Raw genomic sequence first — 18,753 nt, forward strand, 5'->3', positions numbered from 1 at the left:
GTTAAAAAAATTGAATCCCACCACTGCCAAGGTGCATTGCCAAGGTGATAAAGAGTAACATTCAGAAGCAGGTTCCTAATTCAGGAAGGAGGTAACAACACAGGCTTGCAAGATTGAGGTCAACACCATTAGGTACACCAAACTAAAAAATCAATTCAACAAGAAGGCTAAAACTACTTTTATTGAGATTGTCTATAATAAAAGAACCTTGCAAATTGTATTGTACCTCTTCCCCTTTTTATAGTTCATAAATTATAGAGCTGTTTGTCTGATCCGCTTCCGAACACTATCTGGACAAATATGTTCTACCTTTTATAACCTTGTAATGGGGCTTGAATATCCAGTAGGGAAATGCAACACTGGATGTGGCTCAGCCCATCTCCTGAGCTCCCTGCTCCCCCTCCACTATCTTTTTCATTTCATATTGTTGCACTTTCATTGTTTATTTTTATTGTTTTATTCTTTACTATTGTTATTTTTACATTTTTTTTACCATTTTAATTTTGTTTTATTTTTGCAAGCCACCCAGAGTGGCCCCATGGCAAGATAGGTGGCAAATAAATTTAACAAGTAAATAAATAAAATAAATATCAAGGCCGTCCTCTTTAATCTCTACAATTACCTTCTAGTTATTAATTACATAGAATCCTAAGTAAATTTCATGAATAGATATGAAACTTGCAATTGCATAGTTCTTTATACATCTGGCAAAATTTACAAACAAGAGCTGCATGAGCTAGCCTCTAAAATTTTATTCATCAAAAAGTCCGCAGTGGCCTGCAAAACATTTTCAGTCTCAGAGAAAATGTTGATTTGAAATTGGCTATTCCATAAGTTTTTTTTTTTATTATTATTATTTTAATTCACCAGACTTGAAGAATAAGTGTTTTTTACAGTGTGAGGTTTCCTTTGTCATTTTTAGGTTGGATCATGGGCTGGGTCCTGAAGGCAGTATGGGAGCACCTGGTCAAAGCAACATGGTGCCTTCAAACAGTGACCCAAGCATGTACTCTCCTAACTCTTATCCTGGGCAACAAAGGTGAATAATTTAATCTGTTTAAAATGCCTGTGTTAACAGATAAACTTAAATCTTAAGAACTACTGAATAGGAGGTGCAATTTGCTACACTGGATTGCTGTATTGCGTTTCATGCTCTCGGATTTTCTGCAAGACATTGGCATAAACTCCTTGAGAATAATGTTGGTTGCATGGCTGCAGTGCTTGGTAGATGATTTTATGCTTTACTTCGGCTTTTTTTTTAAAGTTTGGATTCTAGAGATGGATTCATTTGGAACATGTAGAAAACTTGAGATTACAGCATTTTTACACATTATAAAACCATTCACCAGAGAATACTTTTCTCAGCCTTTTACTTTACATTCATTTGTAAAACAGTGAGGTTCTCAGATGTTTCTTTGTTGATGTCATTTCATAAATAAATTAATTGAACATGTGCTTGAAATACAGGCTGCTGCTCCTTTCTTTTATTTACTCCCTAAAGTAAATTTGTTTCACATATCGCTATACAGTTATAACATGACTATTGCCTCCAACCTAATTTAACTAACACAATTTAAGCCAAAGTAGATTACTGAAGTTCTTGAAATTTCAATTACTTTCACTTTTAGCAGATTTCTCCACTTTAGACCACTGGGGCAATATAGATTTTTATTGAGGTATTATAAATCAACCATATGTGTATTTAATGCAACAATGCAATAATCCAGGAAACTGCATTGCTTGGGAAATTGGGAAATTCGCTCTCTTTTCTTCCATGGTAAATGCCTTATCTTTTAGGCATATGTCTCAGGAGTAGTGCACAGACTGCTGCGTCCAACCAAAACTCTCCCATTCTCCCTTGCCCCATTTTCTGTACTTTTCTGCTGTACTGTGTGACACTTCTGATCATGATATCTGTGCTGTTACCATAATATTAGCTAGCCCACTGCAGGAGTCTGATATCCTGAATGAGCTCATGGTGCTTACATCCAGTGGTGAAATGTAAAATTTGTTAATACTGGTTCTGTGGGCGTGGCTTGGTGGGGGGGGTTTAATGTGACTGGGTGGGCGTGGCCAACATTTATTTTTTTTTACTTTTAAAAGCATTTTAAGAGGTTGCAGAAAAAAATGCTTTTAGAAGCCTCTGACAATCAGGCAATTCAGCTGGGATCATCAGAGGCTTTTAAAGGCTTTTTTTTTTCTACAACCTCTTCGGCTGAAGAGGTTGCAGAAAAAAATGCCTTTAAAAGCCTCTGAAGATTCCAGCTGAGCTGCACGATCATCAGAGGCTTTTTTATATATATATATACTTTTAAAAGCATTTTTTCGGCCGAAGTGGTTGCAGGAAAAAATGCTTTTAAAAGTTTAAAAAACAGCCTCTGATGATTGCATGGCTCAGCTGGGCATGGGGGGGGGCAGGGATTTTTGCTACCGGTTCTCCGAGCCATCCGCCGTCATCGCTACCGGATCGGGCGATCCGGTCCGAACCAGGAGCATTTCACCCCTGCTTACATCCAATGCTTAATGCTTATTTGCTTAAAACCATTCAATCTGGTGTGGGAAAATTTGATCACTGCATTTAGATGACACATTGTAAGAACAAATGTAAACGTTTTATATATTTGGATAAAATATATTTAGATGGTGCTTTTCTTCAATTCCAGGTAAGTTTGAGGCTGCATCTAAAGCTTCTAAATTTGGAGCCCAATAGATATAATAAGCTCATTTAAATCATTTAAAAGAGTGATTCTTAGCTGATTTTATTAGATATGTTTGTAATCTTAGTATTGTTACTGTTGTTTTACATTTAATTATTTCTTTGTATTCCATTAACTACCTTTCCACTTCAGATTTGTAATCTTTTTTTTTTAATCTAAGAATGGCTATTAGATCATGCATTACTCATTTATACAAAAATTGTTTTAAAACTGCAACACTCTGGCTATATTAGGTAATCATATATTGTTGCCAACATTCTGAATATCAAGTATGGAATCTACTTCAGCCAGTCAGTTGCATTTCTTCTCAGTTACAGTACGTTAGTCAGATGCTTTTGTATTAAAGCTCATACAGACATTGCCAAGTGAGATTCAAGAATATGGAATCATAAACTGCTAAGTCATCCAAAGAAAGGTGAAACATGTCTGCATCCAGGCCACATGTTATTTTTATCTGATGGTAGGCACGTTCAATCCTGAAAACAGAAGACATCACTTTTTTTTACCAATATTGATATATTATTACCAATTATTCTAAGAGAGTGATCACTAATTTACTCTATTACATTTGTACTGAATAAGATTGAGTGGAATTGAATGTATGTAATCGAAAATTAAAATCACTTCATTTTTAAAACATACTGTACGACATTTGGTGGAGAACGTTTGATATGAAAAAAGAGGATGCTGTTAGAGATTTTCAGGCTTCATGAAGGATAGAAACTGTTTTAATGGGATAAGAAGTTTCACTATTTTGAGGCATTTTGGAAATCATAAGCACTAACTTACAGCTCATATTTTTCATTGCAGGCATGAACCGTATGGACCGCAGTATCCAATGCAAGCTCCTCCTTCTGGACAACCCCCCTATGGAGGACACCAATCTGGAATGTTTCCACAGCAGCAGGTAAATAGTTTTACAGTGTAATTTCTTTTGCAAAATTCATTCTAGAAATCTAAGCATTTGGCACTGGCAAAAAAAAGTAAACAATGGACAACGATGTTTGCTACTTACGAAAATTGTATATTTGTATCCTTTTATATGGAATGTTTCTTAACAGCAATTGGCTACTGTTATGATACAGAACATTCACTAAAATTATTCTGTTTTATTGACTGAGAAATTAATAAGAAAATATAAAAATATTAAAAAAAATAATAAGATGTATCCCAAATAGTTCTATATGCAATGACTAAATTGTGGTTACATTAAATTTAGAGGGGGGGGAGTTGTAGGATCATAGAAATGTAAAATTGGAAGCAACTACAAGGATTAGCTAGTCAAATTCTCTGCATTGTGCAGGAAAAACAGTTAAATCGCTCGTAAGAAATGGCTGACCAGCATCTTAAAAATCTCTAGACGTGGGGGAACCCATAGCCTTCATAAACAGACTGTTTTACTGTTGTATAAAAGCAGAAAGGAAGATAATTCTGCCTTCTTATTTAAAACTTCTAAGGATATTTCAACTAGGGAGAAGGGAACACAGTTAGGTGAATCTGCAGAAGTTGGCATCACCTGTCCTCCATAATAAAAGGCTACCTCAATTAGTGTTGAGGTAGCCTTTCTTCCACAACATTCACATTTTATTTATTGATTCATAGCTAGTAACATTTTAAAGTAAATTATTGGCAATTAAAAATAAGTGGAACCTGCAAGAAAATTTTGTAATGAGGATTTCTCTTCTTCGGGGCTTCATTTAGCTAGCAAGCATCATTTACAATATAATTTTCTCTTTTCTTTCCAATATGAACTATTCATATACTGTTTAATGTTTGGTATACTGTACAAATGATATACCTAGATTGTTCATCATTTTTTCCATTTTTTCTTTTTACTTATTATTGCATGTTATATGTTCCTCTGTTTTTAGTTTTTTATAGTTTGTTTTGGCATTTTCTTGTATATTAATTGGGGGTTTGCATTGTTGTGTATGTTTCAAAATAAATAAATAATGTTATTGGCAACATTTAGCCACATAAGAATCATCACAAGGAAAATGTATGTGCGTGAGAGAGAAAGCGTGCTCAAATATCCATCTATATGTCTGTCATTTTCAAAACATTTAAATCAATCCACTAACACATCTCTGTCTAAAACCTCAATCAAATATCATATTCAGTGCCACACAGAATTATCCTTAATACTTTTTATCCTTAAAAGATACTAATCAAGATCTAGGAGAATCAAAAAGAAGATTCTAGGTTTATTTTAGGGTTTTTTAAATAAACATCTAAAGTCTAAAAACATCTTAACTAATACATACATTTTTATCAACTTCCTGATTCCACTTCCATAACTTAATAGTTGAAAATGAAATATTAAGACATTTAATTATAATGTAGTATGTACTCAAAACAATTCCTAAAATGAAATTGGTACCTCATTTTATGCCTACAATCATAATCATATAGTCTGACACTAAAATCGTAATTCATTTAAAATGTTACACACTACATATGGACAAAATTTCAACGACCTTATGAATATTTATTCAAATAATTAAAAGGCCATTGTACATCTTTCAATTACGGTACTAATGAAAATAAAGATGATTATTTGTATTTAAAATATTGTAAGTATATTGTAATTATTCTATCACACCAATGCATAAGAATATATAAAAATAATATTTTATATTATTTTAATTATTTGGTGTCTATTTTTTCAGAACTACAAACGCCATATGGATGGCATGTATGGGCCTCCAGCAAAACGTCATGATGGAGATATGTTTAACATGCAATATAGCAACCAACAGCAGGAGATGTTTAACCAGTACAGCAGTGCTTACTCTGGACCAGACAGGAGACCCATCCAGGGACAGTATCCATATCCTTATAACAGAGAGAGGATGCAGGCTCCTGGACAAATGCAACAACATGGAATACCTCCTCAGATGATTGGTGGTCCAATGCAGTCATCAGCTTCCAGTGAAAGCCCCCAACAAACTATGTGGCCCACAAGAAATGATATGTCTTACCCATATCAGAACAGGCAAGGCCCCGGGGGCCCTGCACAGGCCCCACCTTATCCAGGGTTGAATCGTACTGATGATATGATGGTACCTGACCAGAGAATAAACCATGAAAGCCAGTGGCCTTCTCATGTCAACCAGCGACAGCCTTCTTACATGTCATCTTCTGCTTCCATGCAGCCTATTACTCGACCTCCTCAGTCATCCTATCAGACGCCGCCATCAATGCCAAACCACATATCTCGAGCTCCTAGCCCTGCATCTTTCCCACGCTCTCATGAAAATCGTATGTCTCCCAGTAAATCTCCGTTCCTATCCTCTATGAAGATGCCAAAAGTTATGCCCACTCTTCCAGGCTCGCAGGTCACATGTCCTCCAACACAGCCACCACCATCTATTAGGCGGGAAGTCACTTTTCCTCCAGGTTCGGTAGAAGCATCCCAACCAGTTTTAAAACCAAGGCGAAAGATTACCTCAAAAGATATCGGTAAGTGTTCCTATTGTCCTTACAGAGGAAGAGACTTTTTACAATAATTTTGTAGAGCTTGCATTTATTTCTATTAATTCACTTAAGAAATTAGTTTTATTAAATTGAAGCTAATCTCAAATTTGTTTTGTGGTAGGAAAAATTATTTATGTATCATCAATCAATAAAATACAAATAAATACTGAATATTTAGGGAAGTATAATGGTTGCAAGAGGTACAATATTGTATTATTTTAAGATGATGTTGTTCTTATTGTGTACTTTCATAATATTTTATATTGTTTATAATTAATGGTTGCTTATGATCTCAGAACAAAAGTCTGAATTCACATATAATGCATCTTATATCTAGTAAAAACACTTGAAATTTTAACTTGAAAGCTCTCTTTTCAAGGAGTAAAAGTTGTTAATGGAATAGTAACTTTTGACAAAAGGAAACAGTTAAAATACATGTAAAGGCTGAGGAAGTTTGTCTTGGAGCCATATAGCGGCACTGTTGCTTGGGAAATTGATCTATGAGGTATGATATTGACAAATTCTGGACATGCTGATCAGTCATCTTCTTTCTTGAAAGAAAGCAAAGATAGTCTTATTGCACTGATATATGCCCCACTTTCTGAAGTTGCTGATGAATAGTATCTTGTTGCATGTTACAGAGATATATAGATATGTTTGGATATCACTCAAGCTGTAAATACTGTCCTTCTATTGATAGCTTTCCTTCCCTAAAAGGAAACTCCAGGAGAATTAGTTTCCTAGGGAGGAATACCTAGCAGTTTTTCAAAACAAAAAATACTTTGCTTCTTTATAAATGTATGCTTTAAGTGAGCATTGTAAGAGTGCTGAAGCAAACATAATTTTTGTTTTTCTGAAGAAGAAGAAACCAATAAACATAGAGCAGTGTTGATATTTCGCCTGTCAACCTCTTCTACTGGTATTATAAAGCTGCTTTTTTCTCTACACCCTCCTACTCTAAAGATGTGGATATTAACTGTGTTTTACAAAATTAAAGTGGAGCATTTCATCAGAATATACAGAGTTTTCGCCGTGTACCACAAAGCACGTGTGACACATGTACCTATGTATTTCCAAATTAACTGAGATAAAACCTTACTGTCTCTGTCAATTTCCTAGGCTTTAGAGAAAATCATCCCTTCAGTTTCACAACAATCTAGCTCAGAGGTCTTCAAACTTGGCAGCTTTAAGACTTGTGGACTTCAACTCCCAGAATTCTCCCAGCATATGCTGGCTGGAGAATTCTGGGAGTTGAAGTCCACAAGTCTTAAAGCTGCCAAGTTTGAAGACTTCTGGTCTAGCTCTTTTCATACGATTATATAATAGGGCATCAAAAATTATTTGGAAATACTTTGGTACACCCTCTGCTCTTCAAAAGAGCAAATTGTCTCTGTTTTCAGGCTTCCAATGCTGCTGCAGATTTCTGCTTAATAAATGCTTTCTTGCTTTGTTTGTTTTCAGTGAGTCCGGAAGCCTGGCGAGTGATGATGTCTCTTAAATCAGGCCTTCTTGCAGAAAGTACTTGGGCATTAGACACTATTAACATTCTTCTGTACGATGATAGTACGGTTGCTACTTTCAATCTCTCTCAGGTAGGTTGGTTATTTTTCATCTCAAAGACACCATTCATTCTGTAAATGGAGGGGGAAGCCCACATTCTTTGCTGCTATGTTTTCCATTGCCCATCCAGTTTCCCTAAGGAGTAGGGCAAGCCCTCCAAAGACCACAGAAGATATACAGCTCATAGATGGTGGCTCAATAATTGGCATATTTTCCGGTAATGTAATGGGGAAGTAAGGGTGCACATTGTCATGCCACGGAACTAGTTTTATTGCTCAACTCCTTGTATTACACCAATCTGTGAATGTAAAAGCTATGAGTCTTCTTGTTCTGACTGCTAAAATAAAATAAGGTAAGACAAAGAATTATACAAATAATTGTATAATTATACAATTATAGCAATAGCACTTAGATTTATATACTGTTTCACAGTGTTTTACAGCCCTCTCTAAATGGTTTGCAGAGTCAGCATATTGCCCCCAACAATGTGGGTCCTCATTTTACCAACCTTGGAAGGATGAAAGGCTGAGTCAACCTTGAGTCAGTCAGGATTGAAGGAATCGAACTCCTTGGCAGTGAGCAGAGTTAGCCTGCAATACTGCATTCTAACCACTGCACCATCATAGCTCATTATACTCATAATTGTAACTCAGGATCATATGTAACGGTTCATACGCTTTGAAAAGGAAAGAAATTTTCTTTGAAAAGAAGACTCAGTTCATTTTTACAATCACATGAACTAAATACTACTCAAAAGTAAACTTTTAAGGAATTCATAATTGTTAACTTTTTTATTATGGAGTACTCTGAACTCTATAACTCTAATCTACAGATTACTTGTCATCTGTATTAAAAGTATTTGTTTTATGTGTAAATAGGAAGAAAGGACTAACCAATTCTGAATCTTGTAAAAGGGAGTCTAAAGATCTTTTTTTCCTAAAACAAATCTTTTCTTATTTTCACAATTCTATAATGGACTAAAATGCTCTTTTTACCGTTTTTTCTGTTTTTCCTCTTTGTTTCCTCAGTTATCTGGTTTTCTTGAGCTGTTGGTGGAATATTTTAGAAAATGCCTGATTGATATTTTTGGGATCCTTACGGAATATGAAGTGGGACATCCAGGACCAAAACTGCAAGATCATAATTCATCTCCTAATGAGGACGGGCAGTCTGCAACAGAGAATGTCAGGAAAGAGGAAGAAAACAATGGTGAATGTATCGATTACTTTGATGACCTGGAAGATGACGAGGAAGAAGAGGAAGAAGATGAAACTGAGAACACAGAAGAAGGAAAGAGCACTCTTGTTGCTCCACCTGGTGCCATTCTTGATCCAAGTGAGAGGCCAAAACAAGCCAGTAAGTTTGACAAGTTGCCAATAAAAATTGTAAAGAAAAACAACTTATTTGTTGTTGACCGATCTGATAGGCTGGGGCACGTTCAGGAATTCAACAGTGGGCTTCTTCATTGGCAACTTGGTGGGGGTGATACAACTGAACATATTCAGACCCACTTTGAGAGTAAGATGGAGATTCCTCCTTGCAGGCGGCCATCTCTGTCGGTCTCCTCAGGTAAAAAGAAGAATGTAGAGGGGAAAGGAGAATCTGAGGAACAGCAAGACAAAAGCATATCAGCCACTATTGATGATGTCTTGTCAGCTCGCCCGGGAGCATTGTCTGAAGACCCCGACTCTAATTCTCAGACAGATAGTAATAAATTTCCATTTGGGATCCATCAAGTGAAAAGTCATCGAAATATCAAACTACTGGAAGATGAGCCACGGAGTCGAGATGAGACTCCTCTATGTACCATTACCCATTGGCAAGATTCTTTGGCCAAGCGTTGCATCTGTGTGTCAAATATTGTCCGCAGCTTATCTTTTGTGCCTGGCAATGATGTGGAAATGTCTAAACATCCAGGCTTGGTGCTAATCTTGGGAAAATTGATTCTTCTTCATCATGAGCACCCAGAAAGAAAGCGTACACCACAGACATATGAAAAAGAGGAAGAAGTGGACAAAGGGGTGGCCTGCAGCAAGGATGAGTGGTGGTGGGACTGCCTTGAGGTCTTGAGGGATAATACATTGGTCACACTTGCCAACATTTCTGGGCAGCTAGACTTATCTGCTTATACAGAAAGCATCTGTTTGCCAATTTTGGATGGCTTACTGCACTGGATGGTGTGCCCATCGGCAGAGGCACAAGATCCTTTTCCAACTGTGGGGCCCAACTCAATCCTTTCGCCTCAGAGACTTGTACTGGAAACCCTGTGTAAACTCAGTATCCAAGACAATAATGTGGACCTTATATTGGCCACGCCCCCATTCAGTCGTCAGGAGAAACTGTATGCTACTTTAGTTAGGTACGTTGGGGAACGCAAAAATCCTGTCTGCCGAGAAATGTCAATGGCGCTCTTATCAAACCTCGCCCGAGGGGACACGTTAGTGGCAAGGGCAATAGCTGTGCAGAAGGGAAGCATTGGAAACTTGATAAGCTTCCTTGAGGACGGGGTCACCATGGCCCAGTACCAGCAGAGCCAACATAACCTTATGCACATGCAGCCTCCACCTCTGGAGCCACCTAGCGTGGACATGATGTGCAGGGCAGCCAAGGCCTTGTTGGCCATGGCTCGGGTAGAGGAAAACCGCTCCGAATTCCTTTTACATGAGGGCCGCTTGCTGGATATCTCAATATCAGCTGTCCTGAACTCTATGGTTGCATCTGTCATCTGTGATGTACTCTTTCAGATAGGGCAGTTATGACACAAGTGAGAAGCAAGCATGTGTGAGTGGAGATTAAAGGGTCACATATAACTGCCTGGTTTCTGTACCTGTTTATCCAGTGTAGGAAGAATGGGAAAAAAAGAAGAAGAAAAAGAAGAAGAATCTTTGCTCCTCTGCCCCATTCGCTATTTACCAATTGGGAATTTTAAAACATTAATTTGAACAGTTATGGAATTAATATTTGCTGTCTATGTGTATAAGTACATCTTTTTATTTTATTTTTTTAACCAAAGTCTCTCTCTAGTACATTCAAAGATCACATTTCTTTTTCATAGCTATCCTTGTCCATGTTTGTTTGTTTTTCCCATCTTTGAATCTTACTTTTCGGGGAGGGGAAGCAACCATGAATTGGGGGGTGTCAGGATATAGCAAAATATGATTTGATGTTGGGAGAAAGGGGTGTGCCACTGTCAAATGCAAAAGTGGAGGGAAAAATATGCTGAGTTAATGTGCTTTTTATTTTTTAAGAACAAAAGAAATTCCAACCATCCTTACTGCCGTTGTCCAAAGCGCTGTGTGCAATAGAAAAATGATAGTGATGTAAGTGTGGCGGATGGTCAAGGAAAGGGGGTCAGTTCCTCATCTGCCCACAACATTTTCTTGGGTTCTCTGCAGGAGAACGGTTACACTATGCTAGGAGCAAAATCAATTCTTTAAGAAAGTAAAAACATAACTCTGAAGACGATCAACACAAATTGCTTCCTCACCAGAACTGTCAACATCAATATCTATTGTTTGACCTTCCACAATGACAGTTCATCACAATTCCTTTAAATCATTTTTTAAAATATTTTTTATTGCCTAAAGGCAGTGTTGTATATAGAAGTTGTACATTAAACATACCCTCATCTTTTTTTAAAAAAAATAAAACAAGTACAAGGATTTATTTTTTTCATGATGTGGTAACTACAAAGTGATGGTAGACTTAATTTTATTATTATTATTGTTATTATTATTATATTATTATATTATTATTATTATTATTATTTTCTTTGGGCCATAACTCCAAAAACTAAGAAAAAAACACCACGAGGGTAATGTACAAGTTTCTGTATGTATAAAGTCATGCTCTATTTCGGGAGAGCAATTGCTCACAACTTACTTTATAAATCAAGATGTGGAAATGGTTACGTACGGATTGATTTAAGAAAATGGTTACCAGTCTACAGAAAAAAATACATATATGGGGAAAAAAAAGAAAACACAACTTCAAAGGTTTTTCAGTGCAAAGAATACACATTTGTATTTCAAAATAATGTAGTTTAAAAAATACAAAAAAACTTGATGTAAATTCCTCCTTTTCCTCTGGCTTAATGAATATCATTTATTCAGTATAAAATTTATATGTTCCACATGTTAAGAATAAATGTACATTAAATCTTGTTAAGCACTGTGACGGGTGTTCTTGAATAATGTTCTCATTTCTTCATGAAATCCCAACCATTTCAGACAATGATGAGGAAGGTTATGTTTTTTTGCTTACCCTCGAGTTCGTCTCTAGTTTTCAGGTAATGTAACAAACAAAAACATTATTTTTTTCTATCCTTATTTATAATAAAGAAGACCACAGAAGAAGATGATATTGCTAATTTTCACTGTGTCTACGAAAGTTGCTGCACTCAAAGTATATATGCTTGAATAAAACTGTGTAAAAACGGCAATCATAATTCGATTGAGTTAGCTTATACTGCAGTTTCCTGAGTTACACTTATCGTCTTAGATTTATTTCTATTAACATAAAATTAATAATAGCTGTGCAACAAAAACATCATTAAATGTAATAATAATCAAAAAATGACTAAAAGTGTCAGAGACCTGAAAGCTAGAAATTAGAAGAGACTGAACTGCTAAAGAAGGGCTATTTTTCAAGAAGGGCTAAGAGAATTAAGAGATTCATTCCCCAGTGCTGAATAAAATAAGAGAAAGGATTCCTGACAGACCTGTCTCCAAAAGAAATTATCTAGCAAGACTAGCGTACACCTACAGGTAGTCCTTGACTTAACAGATTTTCTGTGGCTAAGCAAGGTTAGTTGTTAAGCGAGTCGTGCCTGATTTTATGACGTTTTTGCCATGGTTGTTAAGTGAGGCACTACGGTTGTTAAGTGAATCACATGTTGTTAACAAATCCAGGTTCCCCCATTGATTTTGCTTGACAAAAGCCAGCTGGAAAGGTCACAAATGGTGATCCCATGTCCCTGGGATGCTGCATCTGTCACAAACACACAACAATTGCCAAATACCCGAAATTTGATCACGTCGCCATGGGAAAGTTGTAACAGTTGTTAAATCTGAGGACAAGTCAGAAGTCACTTTTTTCAGTGCTGTTGTGACTTCGAATGGTTGCTAAATGAATGGTTGTAAGTCAGGGAATTACCTATGTTCATCGCATTTCAACATGCAAAAATAAATGAGAGTAACCTTTGAGTAGAACTATGCAGAAGAGGTGTTCCTTCAGGTATTGGGTTCTCAAGCAGTGCTAGAAAGCTTATAGAAATCAGCAATACTGTAAGCCTCCAGAATGTTTTAGTCACAGGAGTTCATTGCTCATAATATCGTAATAACTATTGCACCCATTTTTATGGAAGAAAATATGTCTCTTTTGCATGTTCAATTCTCCTCATGCAAATGAACGTGATGACTCCTTCTCCCACAATCAGCATAGGCAGATCAGAGTGCAGGCAGATCTTTTGACGGGATCCTTCTAGCTGAAGTTTATTATACTTCCAATCTTGATGATCATGAGGTTCAAGTCGTAAGTAGTGTTTTTCAGTGCATTTTTTCCATATGTTTCCCAAAAACATAAACTTCAAAGAACCTGTAGAACATGGTCAAAGATAGGTCTTCTTTCTTTGCTGGTATAGTCGCCCTAGACAGGAAACACAACATAGTTCTGGTATCCATCTTGTGCTAGAGAAAAATGCTATAGCCTCTCATGTTGTGGCTGAGCATGTATTGGCCAATGCAGTTCTCTTAAATGGCCTAGGCCAGGGAACTCCAACCTTGGTGACTTTACGACTTGTGCTGTGCTGGCTGAGGAATTCTGGGAGTTGAAGTCCACAAGTCATAAAGTCACCAAGGTTGGAGATCCCTGGCCTAGGATGGCAAAGGCGAATCTTTTGAGCTCAGCATATCAAACTTGCAGAAAATGCTCTTGCATGGCCTTGCAGCTTCCGAAAAGATCTGTTCTGTCCCCGTCCCACACACGTACCCCCACAGACGGCCTGGAGTTAATAAGCCACACGACAAAATTCTTTGAAGATAAAGCTGGCAGCAACCCAGTGGCTAGCTGCCAATTCAGATTTTACTCACACAAAACAAAGATTAGACTGCAAGCATTCCGATAAAACAGGCAGAGTTTCAACAATACAAGGATTAATCCAAATGCAGTCCGATAAAGCAGGCAAAGTCCAGTAACGCAGAGATCATGGATTATTTCTAGTTTTTGCTCATCACAAACGGAACCGGCCACCACACCCACATTTATACCCTGTGGGGTGTGGTCCGGTGACTCAGCTAATCTCTGGCACGCCTTCCCCTCTGCTGCGCACGCTTCTCCCTGCACCTCTGCTGAGGGTCCAGCCAGCACTTATCTTCTTCGTCGCTGTCCACCTGTGGCTGCGGGGACGTGCTTGGCTCTGAGCCTATCTTTTGGCCTTCGGTGTCCTCCGGAGGCATTGCCAGAGAGGAGGGTCCTGGAGAGGGAGGCCTTGCCAACTCCTCTCCCTCACTCTCAGAGTCTGCATCTGTCGATAGCCCAGGCTCAGGCAACGGAGCCACAACAAGATCAGGAAAGAATGCCCTGAACTTTGTGCTCTTTTTGGAGGCTCCAGAGGCCATGCAAGATCTTCCACAACTTCCAATAGGTCTTGCACAACTACCAGAGGCTTGGCGGGTCACCAGAAATAACATGTCACCTACATCACTGGCCTGGACTAACAGCAAGGCCTGCAGAATTGACTAGTAAGAATTGCTCCTCACTGTTGGTTCATTTCATTAGAGTATTGTACAGGCACAAAGTGTTGCTGCTGTGTTTTAATTGGCAATAGGAGCTGTTTGTATATTATAGTTTTATTGCTTTTTTACTGAGCTTGGGTTTTCTAGAAAATATGTTACCCTCAATAGACATGTTCATTGTTTGGAATGAAAACAAGATGCAAGATAGTTTCCTAGGCAAAATGAGTAGTACTATTATCCAAATTTTTTTCTTTCCCACCCCCGGTTATAATCTGTGCACTGGTAACAGTCTCGTTCATCTTTTTAACTTACACCTAACAATGTAATCAGAAATGTATGTTAAATTATAGCCCATTTGTAACTGCCCTTCATGAAATGAGGCAGATTTAGGAAGCTATAAAAGCATTCTGGGGTCCTTTTCATTCTTAATTATGTTATACAACAACCTTCAAATGTCTTGGCCATGCTGGGAATTGTAAAACTTGAATTTATCGCATTGGGAAAGGGTCCTGCACAAAATTATGTTCAGGATCCTAACTTGACACTTTTTTTTCAGCTCCGCAACAGCTACAGCCTGGCTATAAAAGTGTTTGATGAAGAAGGAAGCAACTTCATATGCTCAGTGGAACAAGCACGGAGCATGATCATTGATTGGATTATTTAATGTTAAATTTGTATGGATCTGTTAGAAGAATTATTATTTGGGGTGGGGGGAACCTACAACATTAAAACAAATGAAATTTGAAAAGTTTAATAGCATTAATACACGTGGAACAGTGGTGGGTTTCAAAAAATTTTACTACTGGTTCTGTGGATGTGGCTTGGTGGACGTGGCAGGGGAAGGATACTATAAAATTTATTTATTTATTTTATTTTATTATTCATATTTCTATGCCACCCACTCTCCAAAGATTCTGGGCGGCTTACACCAAAGACAGTATACTAAATAGCATATTGCCCCAACAATCTGGGTCCTCATTTTACCCACCTCAGAAGGATAGAAGGCTAAGTCAACCTTGAGCTGGTGAGATTTGATCCGCTGATCTGCTGAACTAGCAGTCAGCTGAAGTAGCAGCAGTACTGCACCCTAACCACTGCGCCACCTCGGCTCAATCTCCATTCCCACCCCACTCCAGGGGAAGGATACTGTAAAAATCTCCATTCCCTCCCCACTCCAGGGGAAGGATACTGTAAAATCTCCATTCCCTCTCCAATCCAGGGGAAGGTTACTGCAAAATCCCCATTTCTTCCTGATCAGCTGGGACTTGGGAGGCAAAGAATAGATGGGGGTGGGGCCAGTCAGAATTTTTACTACCAGTTATCTGAACTACTCAACATTTCCGCTACTGGTTCTCCAGAACTTGTCAGAACCTGCTGAAACCCACCTCTGATGTGGAACAATCAGTATAATCTCTGGCTGGTGTTTGACACACAGGATCTTTTACTAGCAGAACTCTCAGATTGTATTCATACAGGTTTTTATTAAGCAAATAGGTGCCATATGGTATAAAGAATGTTGTGCAAAGTATGCTCTAAATGATAGGATATATTTTGGAATGTTACTAACTAAAAATTGGTTGAAATTTTACCAGCGTTGCCTTGGAAATTATAGTAAGAAAGTGTTTCTGGTCATTACTTTTTCTGCTCATTTAAGCAGGTATCTGATCTAAGTTGTCTATTGTAGAGAGGTCAATCAAATAATTAGAGATCAAGGTCTGTTTCCTTACATAGTATCAAGAAATTGAATCCATTGAGGGGGAAAAATCATGTTTAAGGGGAAAGGTGATAAAAAAAACCCAGTATAAGAACGAACAATTGAAAATTTCAAAAAGATCTAAGGAGGCTTCAGCAGTGAGCTGAAACAGATTGGATAGAATTTAACAAAAGGTAAAGTTCTACATTTGGGTAGGAAAAAGGAAAGGCATGAATGGAGGATGGAGGATACCTGACTTTCAGCAGCATGCATGGCGGAGATCTAAGTAAATATGAGCCACTTGGAGTGCAGTAACAGTTCAAAGAATGGGAAATTAATTGTAATGCTTCCATGATTGTGGTTTTATCGCATTGTAAGTCACTCAAGAGTCACTCTAGATAATGAGATGGGTGGCATATAAGTTTATTAAATAAATAATTGTTCCACTCCATCCCTGAGCAGACCCCACAATTTAAAAAAAGGCTAGTGACAAATAGATGTTCAAGATGGTAAAGCAGTGGTGGGTTGCCCCTGGTTCAGTCCAGTTCTATAGAACCGGTAGTAAAACCGGCCAGAGGCTCCACCCACCCACCACAACATCATGGGTGATCTGCGCATGCACAGAAGCTTCTGCACATGTGCAGAAGTGCTCCCGTTGCGAACTGGTAGTAAAGGTAAGTAGAACCTTTCACCCCGTGGGTAGAAATCAAGCACTTAAAAGAAATGCTTAAAGACTCTGGATACTTTTAATCTACAGAAGAGAGAACTGAAGAACAATATGATAATGTTTAAAGGGAGCTTAAGGCTGACACAGAAGAAGGGGTGAAGGCAGGATCAGAACCAATGGGGTAAAAATACAACAAAAAAGATTCAGCTAGATATCAAGAGGAACCCACCTGCTGTTGGGTCTATGACAGTGATGGCTAACCTTTTTGCCATCAAGTGCCAAAAGCGGGAGGAGCGCGGGGGAGTCACGCGTGTGCTTGCCCACACCCATAATGCAATGCACCCCGCCCCCTAGAAAGCCTCGAGCCTGGGGAGAGTGAAAAACGGGCCTTCCCCACCCCCAGAAGCCCTCCAGAGGTCAGAAACAGCCTGTTTCCTGATTTCTGTGGGCCCGAAAGGCCCAAAAATCAGCTGGCCAGCGCACGCATGCGCACTGCAGCTGAACTAGGGCAGTACACGTGTGCCCACCGATATGGCTCTGCGTGCCACCTGTGGCACCTGTGCCATAGGTTTGCCATCACGGGTCTATGACAATTTGCCACAGCCATCTTGCCCTGGCTAACTCCCCACAGTCGACTTGCAATGGACAACTCGCTGCAGGACAACTCGCCATGGCCATCTCGCCACAGGACAACTCGCTGCGGGACAAGAGTTACACTATCAAAGAATTGGTGGAATAAAATCATTAAAGAAAGGATGCAAAAGGAGGGACAGAATGAAATGTGAATGGCAAAAATTAAAATAATTTTTTATTTATTTTAAATAATTAAATAGAATTGGTAAATTGTCCCGCAGCAAGTTTTCCCATAGTAAGTTGGTTATGGCAAGTTATCCCACAGCGAGTTGGCCATGATGAGTTGGCCATGATGAGTTGACCACAGCAAGTTGGCTGGGCCAAGTTGTCCCATTCCCCCCACTATTAGCCAGTGCAATAGGTTGCTAAATGAAATGGTGAGGTCTGTAACCAGAGGCTGGACGGTCATCTGTTAGAGATGTTTTTTAAAAATCCTTGCAGAAGTGAGCATTTGGCTCATATTATCATTTTAGAATAATATTGCTATGTTATTTGAGATGTGTCTGATTTCATAATTTTCTAATTCATAAAAAAGAAATATTTGCAAACCCAAGCATCCTAGACCTACATCCGCAAAAATTGAGGAGGCCAAAGGACTTCTCATTCACCGAGAAACCGACTTGTTGCACCTACAGTGGCTTTCTTGTATTATAGAGTAAAGAGATCTATTTCTCTATGTATCCTTGCCATTACCTTTGGAAAAGAAAAGAGGGAAGGTAAAGCCTCTGGAGTAATATGATCATAACAAACAACAGCTTGAGTCTACTTCGGCTGAAGGAGTTTATTTTTGTTCCTTTGACTCAATTTTTTTGTTGTTGTTGCTTTGACAGGCATATTGGTAGCAATTTTATAGGGCATCTTTTCAGTTTCAGGTTATAGGGCAAAAATAACAAATTTAAGTTACAGGTATCTGACTGAATATTAGGAGGAAATTTAACAGTGGAACCAATTCATTAGATACATCCAAATTCTTGGCAACAATCTCTTTATAGTATCAATGGCCACACTGACAACAATTTTAAACAAGACAAATTGAATATGAATTGGCAGAAAAGCAGTAAAATATCACATTTACTCTATATGGATTATTTAAAATTATTTGGAAAAACAAAATCTGAACTAAATTCCTTATTAACGAGCACAGAAGAATTAAGTAAAGATATTAGTGTGCACCATAGACATAAAGGCAGGAAAAATGATTGAAGATGATGGAATAGATCTTGACGATGAAGATTTGATAAAGGCAGTATCACCAGGCTACCAATATTTCGG

General features: G+C 38.1%; 1 protein-coding gene across 15 annotated transcripts in view; it reads left to right on the forward strand.

Moving 5' to 3' along the window:
- Window positions 1-10,561, forward strand: part of ARID1B (AT-rich interaction domain 1B) — a 434,784-nt gene extending 424,223 nt beyond the window's left edge. For 8 of the 15 annotated variants that reach the window (XM_087882863.1, XM_034428584.3, XM_034428579.3 and 5 more), the window contains 4 exons: window positions 3,528-3,624; window positions 5,387-6,179; window positions 7,656-7,786; window positions 8,783-10,561. In XM_087882863.1, coding sequence (XP_087738989.1) covers window positions 3,528-3,624; window positions 5,387-6,179; window positions 7,656-7,786; window positions 8,783-10,513 — 2,752 coding nt within the window. In that variant the 3' untranslated portion in view covers window positions 10,514-10,561. Of the gene's footprint in view, window positions 1-922; window positions 1,040-3,527; window positions 3,625-5,386; window positions 6,180-7,655; window positions 7,787-8,782 lie in introns of all 15 variants that reach the window. The other 7 variants (XM_034428582.3, XM_087882864.1, XM_034428578.3 and 4 more) reach the window with 1 other exon arrangement.
- The last annotated feature ends 8,192 nt before the right edge of the window (window positions 10,562-18,753 follow it).

Source organism: Pantherophis guttatus, chromosome 1 (genome assembly GCF_059756535.1).
Source record: "Pantherophis guttatus breed Tessera chromosome 1, ASM5975653v1, whole genome shotgun sequence".
NCBI classification, from domain to species: domain Eukaryota; kingdom Metazoa; phylum Chordata; class Lepidosauria; order Squamata; family Colubridae; genus Pantherophis; species Pantherophis guttatus.